This window comes from Megalobrama amblycephala, linkage group LG16, assembly GCF_018812025.1.
Source record: "Megalobrama amblycephala isolate DHTTF-2021 linkage group LG16, ASM1881202v1, whole genome shotgun sequence".
In the NCBI taxonomy this organism is placed as follows: Eukaryota; Metazoa; Chordata; class Actinopteri; order Cypriniformes; family Xenocyprididae; genus Megalobrama; species Megalobrama amblycephala.
In genome coordinates, this window is record NC_063059.1 from 23,943,949 (window position 1) to 23,965,965 (window position 22,017).

Genomic DNA, 22,017 nt, shown 5'->3' on the forward strand with positions numbered 1-22,017 from the left:
TGACAACATGGCGGATGTAGAACATCTGAATTTCATTAGACATACTCATACTATATAGAACATACTTTTCTATGTTTAAAAGCTGATTTCAGGTTTTGCTTCTGGTTTTTATTTTAGATTTAATAGGATAATTCACTCAAAATTGAAAATTCTGTCTTGTCATTGCAAACCTGTGTGACTTTTATGGAACACAAAAGAAGATATTTTGAATTTTTTTTTTTGTGTGCATGAAATTAGTCAATGGCATTTGATTTGTTTTGGACCCTGCTGACTTTCATATTGTATGGAGAAAAACATTTTTCAAAATCTTCCTTTGTATTCCACAGAAGCAAGAAAGTCAAACAGGTTTGGAATGAATGAAATGAGGGTGATTAAAATAATAGCAGAATTAAAATTTTTGCCTGTAATATCCCTTTAAGCACTGACACGCAGAGATGATTTAACCTCAGGATACTGACTGGTAGGCACAGGCAACCTTAATGCTTCAGTGAACCCCGGCCCAGTCTAGCTTCAGGGAAATAACCCCGTTCTCGTGAGAGTACAGAGTACAGTGTAGCTGGTTAAGGCTGCACAATCAAGAAATCAGTCATTTTCTCTTTGTTAAGTTTGTCTAAACAGGTTGTAATTTCAGCATTCTTACTTTTGCAGTGTGCAATCATAATTACCAGTTCAGTCTCGCCACTGAGCTTGGAATAGTAATTATTACACAGACAGACAGGGAACATTTCCACATAAACACGAGCGGGCTCAGAGGGAAATATGGTGAAATAAAAAGGTGATGATGGCTTCCTATAATTCCAATAATGGCCAGCAGATGAGGACTGCATTAACATTTGGTGGTTAACGTTCATAACGCTCTGCGGCATCACTTAACATTTCTATATTATTGCCACAAAGTCCTCTGTCTCACCTCATGTATATTTCATGAGTGTTGCTCTTTTCCTTACCATTTAGTTCTTTGTGGAGTGCAAATACTGGGAACTGATGAGCAGGTCATTGTATGGGTAATTTTTAGAAGAGGCATGTTTTCAGATTCTCATTTATCCCCTTTCCACTCTAGATTCCTTTAAATTATCCCTATAAATGGAGGCAGTTTGCTTATAATTAGGTGTTTTTATTCACCAGAATGACCCATTTTAGAGGGAAAGAGTGCAGCAAAACAAAAAAGTCTTAACTGTGGCTCTGTTGCAAATAGCTGTGATATTGCTGTAATTGGAAAGTTATTATTTAGAGACAGGTAGAACAAGTTGTGTAACCATCAGGTAAAAGGTACTAAAATACTTTTCTTACACTTTGAGTAATTATTATTTTTAAACAAAGTTTTTGAACTTATTTTCAAGACAAATATATATATATATGTTTTATATATAAATATTACTACTTTCTGAGTCATGAACAACCAAGATGCTTTCTTGAAATTACTCCATTTGACCTTAACAAAATGACTTTTCAAAGAAAGGTCAAAATATCTGGATTTTTGAGTCTTGAAAAAACATAAACTTTTTTTTTTTTCTTTTTTTTTTTGTAGAATTACACTTTTTGACCATACCAGAAGATTTTTTTTTATTATCTTCTTTAGAAGTTAATAAAATAAAATGCAATTTATTATTGTGCAAAAAATAGAAAACACAAGCTTTTTTATCAGGTTATTATGTTGTAATGCTAAACGACCTGCCTGGACCCGTTGTGAGATCCACCAATCAGAGAGGTTCCAGAATCTCAATAGATTTTTTTTGATTGGATAAAATGAATGGAAAATATATTGTGTTTTTCCTTGGGTGCTCGAGGGCTTGATTATAATGTGTTCTATTTGCTTTTAAGGCGACGCTCTCTGTTACCAGACTAAATGCAAGTGGGCGGGGCCTATAGTGATGATGTAAAACTATTTGTCTATGCTCTGGAGGCAGGCAAATGCATCATCATAAATCCCACAGTATCTAAACCAGCCATTTTTGGAGCTTGATTAAATAAATGCTTTGTTTATAATGAGGACTTTTTAAGCTATGAAATTGCAGGACGTTTTAATGGTACAAAAACCTCTTATATGACAAAAGATCAAGGCAAATCAAGGTTTCTCATGTCATGATCCCTTTTATTCCTGTGATGGCAAAGCTGAATTTTCAGCATCATTACTCCAGTGTTCAGTGCCACGTGATCCTTAAAAAATGAGAAATCATTCTAATTTGCTGATTTGGTGCTCAAGAACCATTTCTTATTATCAGTTGAAAACAGTTGTGATACATTTTTTCAGGATTCTTTGATTTTATTATTTTTTTTTTTTTACTGACCCCAAACTTTTTGAATGATAGTAGAATATATATATATATATATATATATATATATATATATATATATATATATATATATATGAATACTTCAGATGCAAAAGCCTCTAAGTACCATCTGAAATTTTCTTCTAAAATGAGCAATTTTATCAAGCTCGTATATGTTTATGTTCAGTACTTTTACTTTGATGGCAATTAATAGGTCATTTTCATTGCTATTAAAGTGAAATAACTGAACGTAAACATACAAGCTTGATAAAAAAGCTTATTTTAGAAGAAAAATTCAGATGGCACTTAGAGGCTTTTGCATCTTAAGTATTCATATATTTAAAACAACAACAACAACAACAACAAAAAAACATAATGATACTGACACAGAGGTCCTTTCTCTTGTATGATTTTTCTCTTGCTATGACTTTGATACGGCAGTCAAAAGTTTGTAAGCATTAATCATATTTTATATTAGGCCTATATATTATTTTTTCATTTATGAAAGATTTTTGTTTTTATGTAAATAATAAAAAAAACATACTTCAGCCTCTTAATGACGCTTTTCCTGTTTCAATCTCTACAGTTATACACATACATTTTTACGCTAAGCCCCACAGAATATATCAGAATTACTTTAAATACAAAAACAAAAACATGTCTGTATAAAACATGCATTTATTAAATATATTTTTGACTAACTCAATATAGCAAAAAATCTGCACACTATTTAGAAAGGAGTAACATGTTTTTACCGAGCACTTTGATCTTGTAGAGCACAGTCGAACACTTCCTCCTTTCGCCTCAGTTAGCAGTTGAAATGAAACACAAATTGTAATACTCGAGCCATTTAATCGAGGGCACTATTAGATTATGTACGGTACAAACTTTGCGCGAAGCCTTAAGTTGTTCCAGTTGCTGACGCTAGGAGCTGTCCGCGGTACTGAAACGGCTCGACTCAGTCTGAGAGGTGCTGACAGAAATTGAACATTCTCTCGCTCTCCTCCGTTCACAATTATAAATCTGATCAGAGCTCCCGTCTCGCGCAGCGACCTCGTTCCTCACGGCGCGTGCGGCGGAGGTCTCGCGGAACGTTTGTGTCCTGCTCCCCTTTAATTATTCGGAAAGTGTTTTAATACAAGGACATATTCTGTGATAGGAACCCACTGCCGCGAACATGAACTCGACAAGAAATTACAAACCAAACATGGTAATTCTGATTCTGGCTGTATTCGCTGGCATGGGGATGGCACGAGGGCAAGGTAAGAATTTATATTTAAAATTCTAAACATTAGAAATACTTGTTCTGCTGTCCACGCGATTAGCGGATCGGGATACGCGCAGCTCCACAGACCCCGACGGGTAGATGATGTGAGCGCGAGACCCATTCCTCACTGTATTGTACATTTGTTGGCGGAGAAAAAAAAAACTCCGTTTTGAGAAAACATCTTTGTGTTGAGGAGGCTATTTAAGACGTTTCACTAGTACTTTGGTTGCACGCGAGCAGAAATGTGTTCTCTCATCACACATTGCACAACAGATGTACTCGTAAGTCACAAAGTCATCGGCGTAAAGCACGTATCTGGACAGCACAGCGCGTGACAGTGTATTTTTATTTGCTATACGCTCTGATTTCATATTTATTTAAAGCATTGTATTATTGTAATACGAGTCAGAGCTCATTAGGTTTCAGTCTCTCGTTTTCATTTTCCATTTTTCATGAGTAATAGCTGTTTGTTCTCATTCAGTTTATGTGACGTAAAGTTAGTACACATCCCAGGGCTTTGGTTGGTCGGTATATTATTAAATGTGATTATGTATAACAAGGTGAAAACTTTGAGGTTCAACAGGTTTTTAATTTGGGGATCGCAGTGTGGTGAGACTAAGGAACATTATTTATCTACACTGATTTAGAAGTGAAATATCCTTTCAGAGATAATAAAGATTGGATCTGCACCTTCATTTTTCACTGTAACTGTCACTGCAAATTGCATTTTGCATAAAGGAAACAATCCATATATAGTAAAGTAATCGTATTTAAATCTCTGAGACTACCACTTTATTTTATTGTGTGTGTGTATAAATATATATATATATATATATATAGAGAGAGAGAGAGAGAGAGAGAGAGAAAAAAGTATGTTAAACAAAAGCACAAATGTTTGAAACATAAGTATAATGCAGTTCTAGTATAAGCCTGCATGTTTCTGATAGTTTCTTTACACCACACCATTGATAGAATAAGTGAGTGACATCTTCTGTACAGTTTACAAGTTTAATTTCTAGTATTTGTCACTTAAATGTTGGGACTATAACACGCACTTTGCCATTTGACATTAGTATCTCATCACTTGCATTGATTTTGAAGGTTGTATCTGTATAGAGTCCTACCTAGTGCATGTTAATCTTTAAAACATTGATTCAAATTTACACAATACATATAATACTAAACCTTGTAGCTCTGCAGTTTGCTAGCTCACTGAAACCTGCTACATTCATTTTTCAGGCACAGTGTAGTCCATGTTGCACTTCATTTTCACTCAGAGCTGATGTACACCGCTACCTCAGAGCTCTGTGTTGTTTTTAGCTTTTGTCTGACAATTCCCCTCACTCTTTTTGTCTTACTGTAAAAGCTTGGCGAGCAATACAAGGGATAATCCTGTATTATTTGTCAAGAGCAGCTCCACGCAGTATACTTTTGAGAGATACGCAGCACTCTATGTTCTGTGTAAATATTCTATCTGGTGCCATTTTCCTTTAAAAATGTAAGAAACAACAGGAATTTGATTGCATGTCAACCAAATTATGTTTTTAATTGTATACATAATTTCCATCTTGAAGTTCTTCCGATTCAAGAGTACCTTTACACTTGTACTCACCTGTTAGTTGCAAGACACTCGCAAAGCAATCATCTCACAAGCTCCTCATCATTCGGGAAGAATCTTTCATTTGCAAATGTGATATGTTTCATAGTTTTAGATGGCAGCATATAAATTGCTCTTTGTAGTTGAGACTGATGAGCTTTTTCATCCTGTCTCTTGTCTCAGACTCATCTTGTCTGTCTTGACTAATTACGTCTCGTGCTGTATTAATTATGTATTGGTGATTGGATCATTGACCTTTTTGCCACGAGTGTATGAGTCAGTGTTTTCCGATCAGTCACCTTCAGGACGGGTGTGATGAGGCTTCAGGGCTGTGCGTTGAATGGCTCTTACCTTGAAAAGCACTCTGACTAATGCACAGCTCCATCATTCCACACTGAGCACAGACAGCAGGCTAAAAGCTGGGCCCACCACTCACAAATGGATGATGGGCTATACAAGAAACGCAGGAAGGTCAATGGTTCAATTTGCTCGGGTCTGCGCTGTCCTGCTGTGATAGACGCAGATGTAAATACATATTTAGTGCCTTTGCACCAGGAAACGCACACAGGAAAAGACTAATGTTAATGTGTAGAAAATATGTGACTCATGTTACGGATGTTTTGAACAAAGAAAAGGTGCATTAGCAAGTACAAATGTTTTTAAACGAGATTCACTGGTGTATGACACCGTCACGGCTCCCTCATGGCATTGTGAGCAAATGATATAGCAATGGTTAAATTTGTAATCTAGAATAGTTTCTACACTGCATACAGTAGTAGCTCATCTAAGCATATGGTGCATTTACGTAGACTTTTTAATACAGCATTGATTTGCATGCACAATGGACAGAAAGCTAGTGTGTGATTATTATGACAGATCTGCTGGTGTAAAAATGGTGTGGGAACCTTTACCAGCTTTTCCAGCTGCTTCACTGTAATGCAGTGTTAAGATTCTCCATTCTAGAATCTTTGCAGCAGAGTGGCTTCTCTTAATTTCAGCAAATTTACACTTTGACAGAAATCTCTTAACCATAATATTGGAACAGAGCAAAGAAAAGGCGCAATGAAGATAAAAATGAAGGATGCACAATGTATCTGCACTTTTATTTTGATTAAAATATGCTCTGTGTAACATTACTTTAAGGGACTTTCATTTTTTTGTTCTACAAAATAAATTTATACTACACCTCCAACATGAATTTTGAAGTTGTTAACAATTTGCTATATAAGGACTACAACGTTTTTTTCATTCATCAAACATACACTTACATCCTGTGTGCTGTTGTCTATATTGGTTATTAATCGGTTTATTATTTTTTTTTCCTCAAAGTAAGTTGTTATCGTTAACAGTTTTGGATATTTATTTGTGCATGTTCATTTCCCTTATTCTTAAATTTAGTCTACCTTTACTATAATCTTGCACTAAGAATTTAATAACAATGTTAACTGTAATCTTTAGCAAATCTCAAACTTACACAATGAATATCTATTTTTCATAATGTTGTGACGCCTAAGTTCACTTTCAGCATTGATTTTAATTTTTGTTTTATTTTTAATTAATTTTATTATACAAAATACTGTAGAATTGTATTATTATTTTTGGTTATTGGACATAACATAAAAGCAATTATTGGCTTATTGGTATCAGCCAGTATTGTATCTGCGAATTTGTGCATTTCTAATAAAATTATTAGGTAACACTTTAGTATGGGGAACACATTCACTATTAACTAAGACTTTTTCCTCAATAAACTCCTAATTTACTGCTTATTAATAGTTAGTAAGGTAGTTGTTAAGTTCAGGTATTGGGTAGGATTAAGAATGTAGATCATGCAGAATAAGGCATTAATATGTGCTTTATAAGTACTAAAAAACAGCCAATATTCGAGTAATATGCAAGCTAATGAGCAACTAGTTAAAAGACCCTAAAATAAAGTGTTACCGACTGAAATAGTATTCTCTGGGTGTACACTTTATTTCGATTAGACATTCTACTAACTATAAGAAACTTCGTAACTAAATGTCAACTAATTCTCATTAGAGTATTAGTAGACTTTTAGGTGTTAGGGTTTAGGTAAATAGAATAAGTTGAATCTAGTTGCAAAGTTACTTCTAGTTAGTAGAATGTCTAAAATGGACCATCGAAATGTAAAACATAATCCAATCATTTTTATTTACAACGTTTTTAAAAAACATTTTTACAGTGTATAAGTAAACTCACATCCTTGTGGAAGCTGTAGTCAATATTTAGCCACTTGTTAGCAAACACAGCAGCATTAAAATCCACATTTGAGGAATGACTGTAGTGCCGAATGGTCTCAGAGCAGCCCAAGTAACATATCTTCGTCGTCTGAACTGCTCTCTGTGCTCTGGCAGTGTGTAAGATCAGACATCGCAGGCCTCCACCGAGAGAATAAGAGTGTCAGTGATGGGTCGACTTAAACACTGTGCTAGTCAACCCAGCCGGGATCAGCCCTCGAGGTGGGTGAGTTCCACAGCCTGACTCCATTACCTGAAGCACCAGGGGGAGGGTTCGGCCACACTTCCTCCCAACGCAGCTCATCATGCTCCAAGAAGCCATTAGGTTCGCACCCTGTCTTTTAGGATCAAGCAATATCACTCAATCAGCAATTTATCAGTGCCCTGTGTCGGCCCAGGCAGTGCTGGAGAAGAAGGATGGAGGAGGGAGTGATTGTCAGCTTGACCCCTTGACCCCCACACACACTCGGTTCGGCAGGAGCTATAAGGTTGAGCGTCTGCTCTCCTAGTCTTTATTACGACCCTGATAAATGAGTCAGCCGCCGGGCTGGATGGCCTCCTACGGCCACACTGGCAGACCTGCCACTCCTGTAATGCTGATGAATGTTCAGTTGGGACAGCACTCAGCAGACAGTACTGCTGGGAGAAATCTGGACTCTGCCAGGGTGCCCAGCCTCCTGCTGTCAGCACAACTGGCACATACGCACCATGGCCATTTCCACTGAGGAGGTACGAGAGACAGTGCCTTCTTTAAAATTTGAGCCGGTGTTCTGACGTACAGTAGAACCTGTTTACAACATCAACAGCGTAGGAGACTGACAGGGAAGAGAAGAAATTGTTGCTTAAAGTCATCATTTTTGTTTGTTTTTGTGCACAAAAAGTTCTCACCCCTTCATAACATTAAAGTCGAACCACTGTAGTCACGTGGACTATTTTAATGATGTCTTTACTACCTTTCTGGGCCTTGAAAGGTGCAATGACGTTGCTGCCTATGTGTGGTTCAGATACCTCTCGGATTTCATCAAAAATATCTTAATTTGTGTTGAACAAAGGTCATGTGGGTGAGAACAGAAATTTCATTTTTGGGTAAACTAACCCTTTAATGCCTAATTCTGCATGACCATATTCTACATCCCTTAATCCTATCCAATACCTAAACTTAACAACTACCTTACTAACTATTAATAAGCAGTAATTAGGAGTTTATCAAGGCAAATGTTGTAGTTAATAGTTAGTAAATAGTGAGAATTGGAGCCAAAACTAAAATGTGACCATAAAGTTTATTAGCAAAAGTTACTGTCCAGTGTACGAGCTTTGGGTTTGGTGGAGAATGAATGAGGAAAAGTCACAATGCCTCCATTGCGCTATGATTGGCGTATTGCACCGTTCACGTCATAAAGCCTCTCATTTTCATGTGTTTTCCACATCTGCACATTGGTCTGAATGAGTAAATAATAACATAATGATAATAATAATAACAATAATGGTGTTAATGGAAAGACTAATTATAAAGTAAACAACTCATCCACAGAGATATCATGTTTTGTCACATCAAAATCAAACTTGTAATGACTTCAGAGTTCAAACCGCTACCTGTAAGGGTTTTTTTAGTGAGCTTTTCTGAAATTAAAGTTACGTGTGTGTGTGTGTCCATCATGACACCTGCAGTTTTTACTGAGATTTGATGACTGATGATCCAAAAATAAGTCAAATGAACATCAGTTCACATATAAAATGTATGTGAAATTTGTTACCATGTTTTATTATTATTACTTTGGAATAAATGTAAAAATGCTTAAAAGTAAAGTAAAAATGCTTATAAATATTAACTTGATGAGAAAACATTAATTACTTTGAAAATGTAAAAATGCATTTTTTTTTGAAAGTGCAAGTAATGTTATTTAACCTGGAAAATGTGTCAACATTAAATGTAACTGGAACATTAATTTACATTAAAATATCACACATAAAAAAAAAACAGTGAGGACTTTGCCTCCTCCACACCACTGCATACCACTTATATGCACACACAATACTTACTGTGCTACATGACCTGCTCTTACCATCATACAGTCAGTTACTAACCCACTTAAAGAGCATTTGAAGTTCTTTTGTAGTGGCTACATCTGAACATCTTGTCATCCGAGATGATCAATGACTTCGTCAGGCTTCCAGAGGCCAGATGGTAAAGATTCAGTTCAGATGTAGAGATGGGATTGAAACAACGTGATTGCCTTACTGAACTCATCGTACTATAATAGATGTGGGCTATATACGGATGAGAAAAAGGCATAATATAGCCCAAGAGTCTTGACAGGCTTGAGTCTAATTATAAAACTCGTATTTTTGCAGTCTAGTCTTTATGTTTGCTCTTGACCTGAATATGCCATAGTCTGTATCCTTTCCTAATGATTCCTGTGCTGTTTTGCAGTGCAACATTGCGCCCGCATGCACATCGTGCTTGCTTGACTCAAAAAGGATTGAAAATGTTGTTGCCCCTTTTTGCTGTTATTTCCAATAGCCCTGATAAAAATGGAAGACCTTGCTGTGGCGCTCTCGTCCTTTAACCCACACGGTATGTGTGTTTGTCTTTACGGCCTGTTTTAATCTCTGGCCAAGGCAGGAGCGTGAGGTGTAATGGTGCTTTATGTGCTTGTCCTGCCCCTTCCATAACTCAGCCCGGCCCGCTTCTTTACATCACGTTCTATGATATTCTAGGAAGCACATTATGGTTTATAATTTAATTCAGTCTTGTCCTTCTTCAGAAAATGAATGGGTGCAAATTACCGACGAGAGCATGTTTTATAGATTAAACCTCTTATTAAATAAATCCATATTCGTAGCTGATTGAATTTACGGACCCCCTCCCCCAGCTTTTATTATTCACACATGGTTATATGTCAATGGTGGCGAGATTATGTTTGTATATATTAACCGCCGATGACAGATGTATTATGAGACAGATGAGAACAGATTTAAACTGAAATAATCAGATACATTAAACTTAAATAGATTTTGCAGTGTTATATTAGATATCATGTTAGGTATCAAATACAGTGCCATTTGTATTTATGCAGAAAATTCTGTAAAACAGGGCTGTGTCTAAAATGCCCTTTCATCGTGATATCATTGTGTACATGAGCCGCGATGTCTAGATAAACAAATAACTCTTATGAAGCAGTTTTGGTCCCACTTTATATTAGGTGGCCTTAACTACTATGTACTTACATTTAAATTAATCATTTGATACAATGCAATTATTGTGAACATACATGTTTTTATATAGTACTTATATTTTAATAATATCTGCATGTAATTACATCTGTAATTCATTTCTGTAATTATATTTTATAATTATACTGTTGACCCATCCCTTACAGCTTAACCCACCCATAAACCTAACCATACCACCAAAACCTGTCCCTAACCTTACCCATATCCCACCTCAATAGCAGCAAAAGTGTTTTGCAATAGGATATGAACACAATAAGTACATTGTACTTATTTTTATGTAGGTACATAGTAGTTAAGGCCACCTAATGTAAAGTGGGACTGCAGTTCTTTTACTCGAGTCAATCAAAAGTTTCACGAAACAGCCTTTAATTAGCGATTTGAATCAGACTCGTTGGTGAATTATTATTATGTTCACAACTGACTCTTTCACTGAGTCATTTTTATATTATGTTTGATTCTTGAAAAATGACTTTAATGAGTAAGTCAAAATATTTTACATGAAACAGCTTTTAGTTAGCAGTTTGAATCAGACTTCTTTTGTGAATCATTAAAAGGTATTCACAACTGACTCTTTCTCTGAACCACGAGTCATTTGTTGGTTATGTCCGATTCAGAATGAACCAGGAGACTTTCATTAGGTTTTTGAGACTTTCATTAGTCTGATTACTTACTTCTTTTCGTATGGCAATGGCTAAATAAAGATAGATATTCACATCAGACTTTTTGTTGACTAAATTAATGATATTTTGATATATTTTTATAGACAAATATTATTGGTTATTGTTAGTACATAAGGTCCAATTGTAAGGTTGAATCAACTGTAATGGAGACATGTTGGAGTCATAATTGTATTTTTTGGGAAAAAAAAAAAAAAAAATCTCTAACAGACAGAATGAATAACCATCTTTATTGAGTGAATCTTTAATTTGAATCTCCTAAATGTTTAATTTTTAGAAGCCATTGACTCCATAGTCATTTTGTTTTTAGTAGAGCCGTATAAAATATATATTGCAAACACGTTCAGAGACTTCAGTTTGACTCCAGTATTTCCTCTCTGTTTGAAAAGTGACCTTTGAATGTGTTTGGGCTTTAGACGTAAAATATGTCTTTACTGCCGTTCCAAAACCTAGCTGAAGGGCCCCCAAATGTTTTGAGCCGCTGATAAACGACAAACTCCCTCTATCCCCCCATCACCCCCACCTCCGCCTGTCTCTTCTGCCGAGGAAAAGCAATTTGCTCTTGGTGATCCGATGCAATCAGTTGTGCTTCATGGCTTTCAAAAAAAGTCTGAAAAAAAAGCAAAAATAAACAGAAGGGAGGAAAAAAAAAACTTGCGAGAGAGAGAGGGACATCACTATTAATTAAACCGCACGCTCCCAAGTTCTGATGATCATGTGCAGGAACTGCAAATATTCAACACCTGTTTTTTGATTACCAGTGATTAACCTATTGCAGTGTGCCTCAGACTCTCATTAAGAGCCATTCAGCACATGAAGACCCTCCTTAAACCCTCCTTTTCACAGCGCTCGCATGAAAATGAGTGTTATTGTGCCTGTGCGTCGGCCCCTCCTTTAGGACAGAAGTTGTGAATCAGGCTTTGACAGTTTCCAGGTGCCGAGGCGATGGTAATGCTTTAACACACGCTCTCTCTCTTTCTTTCTCTCTGCCATAACAGTCTCTGAGGCATGGCTGACGGTTCCACAGCCTTGTGAAGTGTGTATCCCAATTGCTTTTTTCCCCAGCGCCGCTTCTCTCGGGTTGTGTTTGTTCGCTTCAGAAGCCCTTTTGCGTTTTGCCATGTGTGTATATATGCCTTTTCCCCTTTCGCTCCTGCTCCTCATCTCACTCAAGAGCTTGTCTGATGCGCTAAACATCTGCGGCGCTCAAAAGCACCTGCATGCCCGCTCAGCCTCTGTATTCTGACAAGCTTCCACTTCATTTAAACTCCACTTCCACTGTTTTTTTGTTCAAGCCCGAACTGTATATTATTGAACTAGCAGCTCACGTCGTCAAATGATTACGCTTCTCCAGTAGGGCAGGTTATGAATGGCCACCTCCCCATCTGCGGCAGTCTTGATAGCAGGCAAAACGCCATCTCTGTGTCAATACCACTTTTCAGAGCCGCTGCTGTCCTTTCATTTAGATTTTTTCCCTTGTCCACCAAGACGCACAGCTGGGGTTCCACCAAAGCCGCCGGTGACGCATGTAAGTGGGCTGTGGGACATTAGTGGGATGCTATTAATGTGTAACTCCACAATAAAGGCTTTCAACCCTCTTGAGGGGAGGAAGGAAAGCTGGTGGATATTCATTACAAATCAATGAGCCAATCTCCCACGCCATCGGCTGGTGTCCACCACTTTGTTTTTCAGCCCATCTCCGTTTGGCTTACGCTGGTGATGTATTGCGCTTATAAATTTTGTGGTTCTTTGCTTCTAGGTTTTATGTTAGCAGTATTGATGGACTGGCGGAGAGTTCGCTGATCTCTTCACTATCTGTGAGATTGATCCAGACCTTTGTTTCACCTCTCTCCTTCCCTCCCCTTGTGCATGGTAACACTTCAGTATAGGGAACACATATTCACTATTAACTACAACTTTTGCCTCAGTAAATTCCTAATTTATTGCTTATTAATAGTTAGTAAGGTAGTTTTTGTAGCATTTAAATTTAGGTATTGGGTAGGATTAAGGGACGTAGAATATGGTCATGCAGAATAAGGCATAAAAGGTGCAGATTTCTGAGAAACACTGTTGATATTTGAAATCACCAAAACAAACATGCCCCTACCCAAAAGGATCACACCCCTATCTTGATAGCTCCGCCCCAAAATTCATGAAAACGCTATGCAACACAGGCACCCCCTCCCTAATGAATGTATACGCCCCTTACTGCTGATTGGCTACTAGTGTGTTTTGATGCTCGGTCAGATCCACTTTAAATAGCATTTATCAGAAATCGCTTACTGCACCTTTAATATGTGCTTTATTACGGTGGCCCAGTAGTGCACAACACAACGAAATTAAAAAAGCAAACATAAGTTCACAACACAACGGAAACAAGCCACAACACAACGAAATAAAGCCACAACACAACGGAATAAGCCACAACACAACGGAATTAAACCACAACACAACGGAATAAGCCACAACACAACGAAATAAAGCCACAACACAACGGAATCAAGCCACAACACAACGAAATAAAGCCACAACACAACGGAATTAAACCACAACACAACGGAATTAAACCACAACACAACGGAATCAAGCCACAACACAACGGAAATGCTCCCGACCACTTGGGGGCTCTCAGAGCTCGGTAATATTACTATTACTTGCCACTGTTCTATAAAGTCGACAGTTTTACAAAGATATCAATACCATGATTAGTTTTAAGTATGTAAGCATTGTATATCGACATGATATATTAATTAAAAATCAACTACGTTCACAATAGCTTCATATTTATACTTGTGAATGATTTGACGCGATACCATGCATGATAAAGGGAACATCCACCAATTCCACCAAGTGGTTAAAACGTATAATTTGTATTCATTAAAATTACTTTTAACATTTAAAAACAGACATGTTCAAATTCCAAAGGTTGTTAGTTCCTGTTGGTAAGACTGACAAGCTTTGGAATTTGAATATGTCTGTTTTTAAATGTTAAAAGTAATTTTAATGAATACAAATTATACGTTTTAACCACTTAGTGGGATTGGCAGACGTTCCCTTCATCATGCGCCGTGGTAGCGCGTCAAATCATTCACAAGTATAGGCCTAAATATGAAGCTATTTTGCACGTAGGTGATATTGAATTAATATTTCATGTCGATATGCAGTGGTTACATACTGTTTAAACTAATCGTGGTATTGATATTACTGCCGACTCTATAGAACAGTGGCAAGGAAAACTAACTTTACCGAGCTCTGAGAGCCCCCTAGTGGTCGGGAGCATTTCCGTTGTGTTGTGGATTGATTTCGTTGTGTTGTGGCTTTATTCCGTTGTGTTGTGGCTCGATTTCGTTGTGTTGTGGCTTTATTCCGTTGTGTTGTGGCTCGATTCTGTTGTGTTGTGTCTCGATTTCGTTGTGTTGTGAACTTATGTTTGCTTTTTTAATTTCGTTGTGTTGTGCACTACTGGGCCACCGTACTTTATTCGTACTAATAAACAGCCAACATCCTAGTAATATGCACGCTAATAGGCAAGTAGTTAAAAGTGAGAATTGAACCCTAAAATAAAGTGTTACCAGAAGTACATTTTAGCATTCTTTTTAAAAACTACTTATTATGGAAATAATATACTTTGAAAGAATATACTGAAAGTGTGAACTGAATGTAATGTTTTTGGACACTTAATTTCATGCTATTTACAATTAAATGAAAATGGTTTATATTATAGTTTAAATTTATATTACAAGTATTTAAACTTAAGAGTGCTTTTTTGATTTTTTTGATCCACTTAAGTAGGACTTAAGTACATCTTTTTATTTAATTTCAGTAACAAGTGTACTGCTGAATGTACTGACAAGCATTCACGGTAAACTAAAATATACTTTAATGTAATTTATATGAAAACTTTTATGTCATGTATTTAAATACACATTTAATTGTAATGATGAAGTTGCAATTTAGTACATTTAATATGTTTAATAACACACTACAGTTAAAATTATAATCTACTTTACTTTAAGTACTTTACATGGGCTTTAGTATATCCGCCCGCACAACAAAATAAGTGTACTTTAAAGCATGAAAATAGATTAAAACATAATACTTTAAAATGTACTTTAAAGTAAAAGTGTTAATTTGCCATTGTACAAAGTTGACTTAAGTGTGTTAAAAACAAATTCATGAAAGTGTACTCTTAAGTACACTTAGGTGGTCTTTTATTTCATTAACATTTTATTATCTACAACTTTAATTAATCATTATAAAGTGCACTTTTTAATAGTGTACTTAAGTGTGTTAAGGAACGGTCATTAAAATGTACTTTTTATTTATACATAAGTGTATTTTAAAAAATATACTTAGGATTTAAAGTACACTTCTAGTACAATTAAGCACACTTCTTTTTCACAAGGGTCAACACTGCAATTATTTCAGAATGAGGCCGTCCATCCGGCTGGAGTGAGAGGTGGGAAAAAATAAAGCAGAAAAAAAGTGTAACGTGCATGTGGATGGCATCAGGTGGTGCGCCTCTCCACCGCACATATGTCTCCCAGGCCCTCTCTCCGTATCGATCCATTAGTCAGAGGAGAGCAAACGGCAGATCAGCCTCTTCTTGTCCCTCATGGATTGGCAGACTGTGTACGCCTGGTTAATTGGGCCTGGCGTCCGTGGCGCATGCAGAACCACAGGCTCTCCGCCACAATTAAGTCTCCGACAACCTTCCCGTCCCTTCCCTCTGTTTGAAGTGCCAACTCCCATCTAGGAGCTACTTCATCTAGAGCGTTCCTCAGCAGGGTGCAGCAGTTAGGGAAACGGCAGGTAATCACCGGAGGAACATTTGGAGCGGAGCAGGAGTGCATCCTTGGTTTCTCCGCATCAAAGCGTTGAACAGAACGTGTCTTAGCATACAGCATATTTATGTGGACACTGTTGTAGGTAACTGATCATGATAGGAGCAGTGATTTACGTGCAGATTTGCTAAAACAAATTATAACTTAAAACAGGGATTTTCAAACTTTTTAAAGGTACCGTAGAACGTCTCTTTAAAAGATGTAATATAAGTCTAAGGTGTCCCCTGAATGTGTCTGTGAAGTTTCAGCTCAAAATACCCCATAGATTTTTTTTATTAATTTTTTTAACTGCCTATTTTGGGGCATCATTAAATATGAGCCGATTCAGGCTGCGGCCCCTTTAAATTCTCATACTCCCCCGCCCCCCGGAGCTCGCGCTTGCCTTAAACAGCATAAACAAAGTTTACACAGCTAATATAACCCTCAGAGTGGATCTTTACAAAGTGTTCGTCACGCAGCATGTCTAATTGCATAAGTACAGTGTTTATTTGGATGTTTACATTTGATTCTGAATGAGTTTGATAGTGCTCCGTGGCTAAAGCTAACATTACACACTGTTGGAGAGATTTATAGAGAATGAAGTTGTGTTTATGAATTATACAGACTGCAAGTGTTTAAAAAATGAAAATAACGACAGTCTTTTCTCCGTGAATACAGTAAGAAACGATGGTAACTTTAACCACATTTAACAGTGCATTAGCAACATGCTAACGAAAAATTTAGAAAGACAATTTACAAATATCACTAAAAATATCATGATATTATATAATATCAGTTATTATTGCTCCATCTGCCTTTTTTCACTATTGTTCTTGCTTGCTTACCTAGTCTGATGATTCAGCTGTGCACATCCAGACGTCCTGCCCTTGTGTAATGCCTTGAACATGGACTGGCATATGTCCATTACGTAACAGTCGGTGTTATGTTGAGATTCGCCTGTTCTTCGGAGGTCTTTTAAACAAATGAGATTTATATAAGAAGGAGGAAACAATGGTGTTTGAGACTCACTGTATGTCATTTCCATGTACTGAACTCTTGTTATTTAACTATGCCAAGGGAAATTCAATTTTTAATTCTAGGGCACCTTTAATGTCAAGGATCTCTGTAACGCAGTTCATATATATGGGAAGAAGGAGGCAGGAACCGGCGAATGTTTAAACATTTTTAATATATAAAATAAACAAACAAAATTAAAATGCCGGTAGTCCCTCACGGCCGACTGCCGGCCACACAAACATAATAAAACATAACATAAAATTCAAGCCTGGTCCTCTCTTGTACTTCACTGTCATCGCTCCCCTTTTATGCCTCCGGAGCTCCTCTGTGAGATACGAGACCGGTGCAGCACGCAGCTGAGGCTCATTATCCCTCACACCACCGGGCTAACACTGTTATCACGGCTTTCGCCCCGCCCTGCTTGTCACAATCTCCTTCCAAAATATATACGCAGCTAGTGTATATTGCTAAGGTATAGTAGTGTAAGTTTGGGGTTGTTAATTTTTTAATGTTTTTGAAAGTTGTCTCTTAGGCTCACCAAGGCTGCATTTATTGGATAAAAAATACAGTAAAAACATGTGATGGTAAAGCTGAATTTTCAGCATCATTACAGTCTTCAGTGTCACATGATCCTTCAGAAATCATTCTAATTATTCTGATTTGGTGCTCAAGAAACATTTCTTTTAATTTTAATGTTAAAACAAATGTTAAAACATTTGTGCAGCTTAATAATTTTCTCTGAAACTGTGATACTTATTTTTTGCAATATTATAAATGTCTTTACTGTCACTTTTAATGGATTTAACACAGCCTTAATAAATATAAGAAATTCTTCTTTAAAAAATGGTGAGTAAATGACAGATTTTTCTGCTCTAAATGAACATGATAAATTTAGTCTCTAATAATCATTTTTGTAAAATCATAGTTTTTATTAAATTACTATTGACATGACAGTGCATTTATAATCAGCCAAACATGCATAAGGAGGTGTGTTAGTTCTGAAAAGAATAACAAAAAAATTATTTAAATGCAAAATGGCATTATTTAAGTGCTTTTTGTCTCTGGTTAGGCTGGATTGCAGATGGTTGGTAAAAAAAGACCCAGGTTTCTGTGCTGAAATATTTTACATAAACTGTTTAGTAAATTGACCCCAAATTATCTATAAATACATAAGTTGCCACTCACTGGGACTTCAAAATGTTGGATCATCTATGCGGCACAAATGATATGTCATTAGTGGTGTCTTTCTGTGGAGAGGAAGAGGGAAAGGGAGGGATTTGAACTAAGCTAGCATGGGCGACGGCAGACCTCAAAGTAATTTCCCTCCCATCACATTTAGCATTTACCATAAAGTCCCTCATTCCCCATAAAGGACTGATTGATGGCTTGCCAGGGATTGTGCCTAGCATGCACCCCCAATGCTTAAGGATATTCAAATCGCTTTGTGCCCTTGCTCTCACAGGCCTCGCACTAGCAGGATGATTTAAAGGTGGTAACAAGATGTGCTCTAGGGCGCAAAATATTGAACACCATCAACGATGCAGCTACTGAACAAAATGCCTGTCAGTTAAAACAAGTTATTAGATCACAGGCGAAACCATTCTTCTCTTGCATATAAATCCTGCCCTCTGCTCCCAAATCTATCACGCAGATGAAGCAAATCCTCAAATGCACTACTTTTCTCTGCATTAATGTGTATTTACTTAGAAGATAGAAAACATATTGTGTGCTAGCACAATGCAGAGATGATTCATCCCTCTAAACTCTTTAAAATAATACCTTGCAAGGTCTATTTTCACTCCTCTATATAGTCCGTTTCTTTCGACTAACGTAATGAGCATCTTGCCGTAGAATGTAGACCGAGCTCGTCCTGCAGAGCTCTAGCTAATGAACTTAGTGTATGTGCCGAGTCAGTGTCAGGTCCTTAAGAGTCTTAGACATTTCCATAATAAAGATGAATCATGCAAATCTAGGGTGTTTGCACAGGACCCCGTCGCTGTGAATCACTTCGCTCATTATTTACCTTTACTATGTTGTCGGGAAAGATGCCGCGTTGCACCGAAAGCTAAATAGATGGATTTCGAGGGGACGGAGATACTAAAGTAAGACAAATGTTCTGACATACTGTTTTAACATTCTTTTTTGCACATAAACACACATAAGGTTTAAAGATGTTCAAGAGAACAGAAAAGCAAAATGTTGACGGATATACTGGGCCGAGGCTTCAAATGGCTTTAATCTGACAGTTCTTCAGTGATTTTTCTCCCACTGCGTTACCGTTAGCAGGAAACACTGTGGCATGGAAACATGGCTTGGTTGCAGCATTCTGGCTGCCATTTATGGTACTAATGATTACAGCTGAACACGTCTTTGTTTGCAAGTGACAGAAGTTTTTTGGAGGTAATACAGCATTGAGCATACTAGGAGTTGCAAGGGTTTTATGTTATGTAGGAGAAAACAGGAAGTGGGTGAATGGCGTTATTTGCCCCTTACCGAGGCCATATTAACTCGGCAGGCAGTGCAGTCTGTGAAGGAGCAGATGCGAGACTGGAATAGAGCAAATGCTCTGCACTGTACAACCAGCTGCAGCATGGTGAGCCCTGATTGGAGCCTTTTCTGCTTTAGAGCACTTATTCATTGATTGATTGATGCATTCAAACCCAGCCGTTCATTATGGGCACTTTTTCTGCTTCCCCCGTGACTGATATTCAAGAGGGATGTGCGGTTCCTGAAATCGATCGTTGAAATTTCTGGCAGTAAGAAGGGGACAGGTCTCGGACACAGTTAGTGTGGGAAATCATTTGGCAATTAAATGTTTATTAATTAGCTTATCATTCTGATGTATCCATTTTCTCCCTGATCTATACAGATAATAAATATCTTCTCAAATAGACAATGTCTATGCATATTTAATAGTGATGTTTTAATTGGGCATTTTTTATTCATTTTATTTGAATTTGAATGCTTTTCCCAATGGCATCTTAATATTGTACTGCAAGTAAGCCTTTTATAGGTTGTTTCTCCCTAAAAGCATTATGAAATCTATGCTTTATTTAAGCATCCCAACAGCAAAATTGGTTCAACCAATCCGCTTGTCAGTCTTGACTTAAGGAATGCTGTTTCCGGGTCCAAACTTCTCGTTTAATTTGAGAATACTATATCAACAGCCGTTTATGAGTATTTATTCATGTTACACATTTAAGCTAAGCATTTAAAAATGTATGGTGTACACCACAGTTTCCATGTCTATGGCGTCTCAGACACGGATATTGTAATAATTTACAAAAGATTAATCACTGTCTGGCCATCTGGAATTTCAGTATGGAGATAAAGGGTAGGATTATATATTTTTGGTAGTATTACATCGCGATTTACTAATGTTTGCGCTAGTCAATTTACTGGTATTTGCACCATTATTTCACGCCCAAAAAAAAGCATTTTTGTTGGAGACATTGCAGAGAACAGAGAGCATGTGGTAGAAGGGAGAAAATATTTTCCACTCATATTAATTTCTTTGGAATGCCAGAGGAAGACTTTATCCGAACATTTCATTTGACAAGCCATGTGGCCTATATATATATATATATATATATATACGTGTTTGTCAGATTTCATGTAACAAGTTGCGCCTGTGTCGACCCACACCTGATGAGCATCAGCTCTGCTTATTTCCGACCCAATGCTAATTTGCACTGCCCTTGGTAGATTGCTTTGGACATTATGTAAATGATTTGACTGCGTCTGTGATCTTTAATTTGCGCGTCAGCAATAGATCACGTGAAAAAAAACTTGCCACTCCCATCGCCACATTTGTCGAATTGCGCTCTCACACTAATTTGCTCCTGTTTAGTAACTGGAGTTTGACGCAAGTTTGGGGCGGGACTATCTGTTGTTTGAAAGCAGTATTTTAGCATGTTTGGTGGCAAATCTCAAAATATAATTTTTTCATACTTTATAATGCTGTGATGCCTAAATTCAAATTTAAAACTAACTTTTTGTTTTAAAAAACAAAATGGCCGACCATTTGTTCTGTGCTGACAGATTTGGAGGGCAGAGAACACATCACAGCTCCTATAGACTTTTAATGAATCGAGGGACACCAGTGATGGTCACATTGATTACCATTGTCGTCCCATGCTGTTCATTTCTTATTGTGTTAGTGGCCAGCAGCTCTGGGTTTTGATCTCGCATGTAATGACTTACAGTTTGAAGGTTTGCCAGCCTTTATTCATGAGCAGTGAGGTGCTCCAATCAATTTTTTTCACTCCGCTGTTCCAAACCCAGGATTATGAAGACATTTTTGTTGTTCGGAAACTGTAAAATGCCAGCTGGTACAGCGGCATGATGAACTGGTATTGACAGTAATGACTACATTAATATTAATCCTGGTGTTTGCCATTTATTTGTCATTTTTGGCTTGGCGAAAGTGTAATTAATGACTCGCTGAGGAACAGCAGGCTGTGGTTGGTATTTCCTGTGGGTGTAGTTGCCCTTCTGTGGGAGCCAGTCATGTTCCACAGAAATCTCAGCTGTTTAGCCTTTGGGAAGTTCAGTCTAGATGCAGCCCTATAGATGCTGCATATTGACGAACCTGACAATGGCTCTAGGTTGTGCTGCTGTAGTTGCTGATCAGATTGTACTGTATCAAGAAGTTTTTCAAAAAAGAATCAATATTAGAGTACAGATAATTCAGTAAACATAGTATCATTGGTTTGGTTTCTAAATAAGCAAGGCCTTGATGGAATTAAGGGAGCAAAAAAAGTTGAATGGAAGGGTTAGCACCCAGTTGCACTTTGTTTTGTGTTTGCTGATGCAATAATATTGAACAGTGTGCAATGTATCAGGATGACAGCAATCAGACTGAACCGCTT

At 37.2% G+C, this 22,017-nt stretch overlaps 1 protein-coding gene across 6 annotated transcripts in view; it reads left to right on the forward strand.

The window, feature by feature from the left end:
- sez6b (seizure related 6 homolog b) overlaps nucleotides 1-22,017 on the forward strand; it is a 257,748-nt gene that overhangs the window by 17,331 nt on the left and 218,400 nt on the right. For 3 of the 6 annotated variants that reach the window (XM_048159924.1, XM_048159926.1, XM_048159925.1), the window contains exon 1: nucleotides 3,199-3,535. The exons of 1 other annotated variant lie outside the window; for it this stretch is intronic. In XM_048159924.1, coding sequence (XP_048015881.1) covers nucleotides 3,451-3,535 — 85 coding nt within the window. In that variant the 5' untranslated portion in view covers nucleotides 3,199-3,450. Of the gene's footprint in view, nucleotides 1-3,198; nucleotides 3,536-22,017 lie in introns of those variants that run through there. 2 more of the 6 variants (XM_048159928.1, XM_048159927.1) reach the window with 2 other exon arrangements.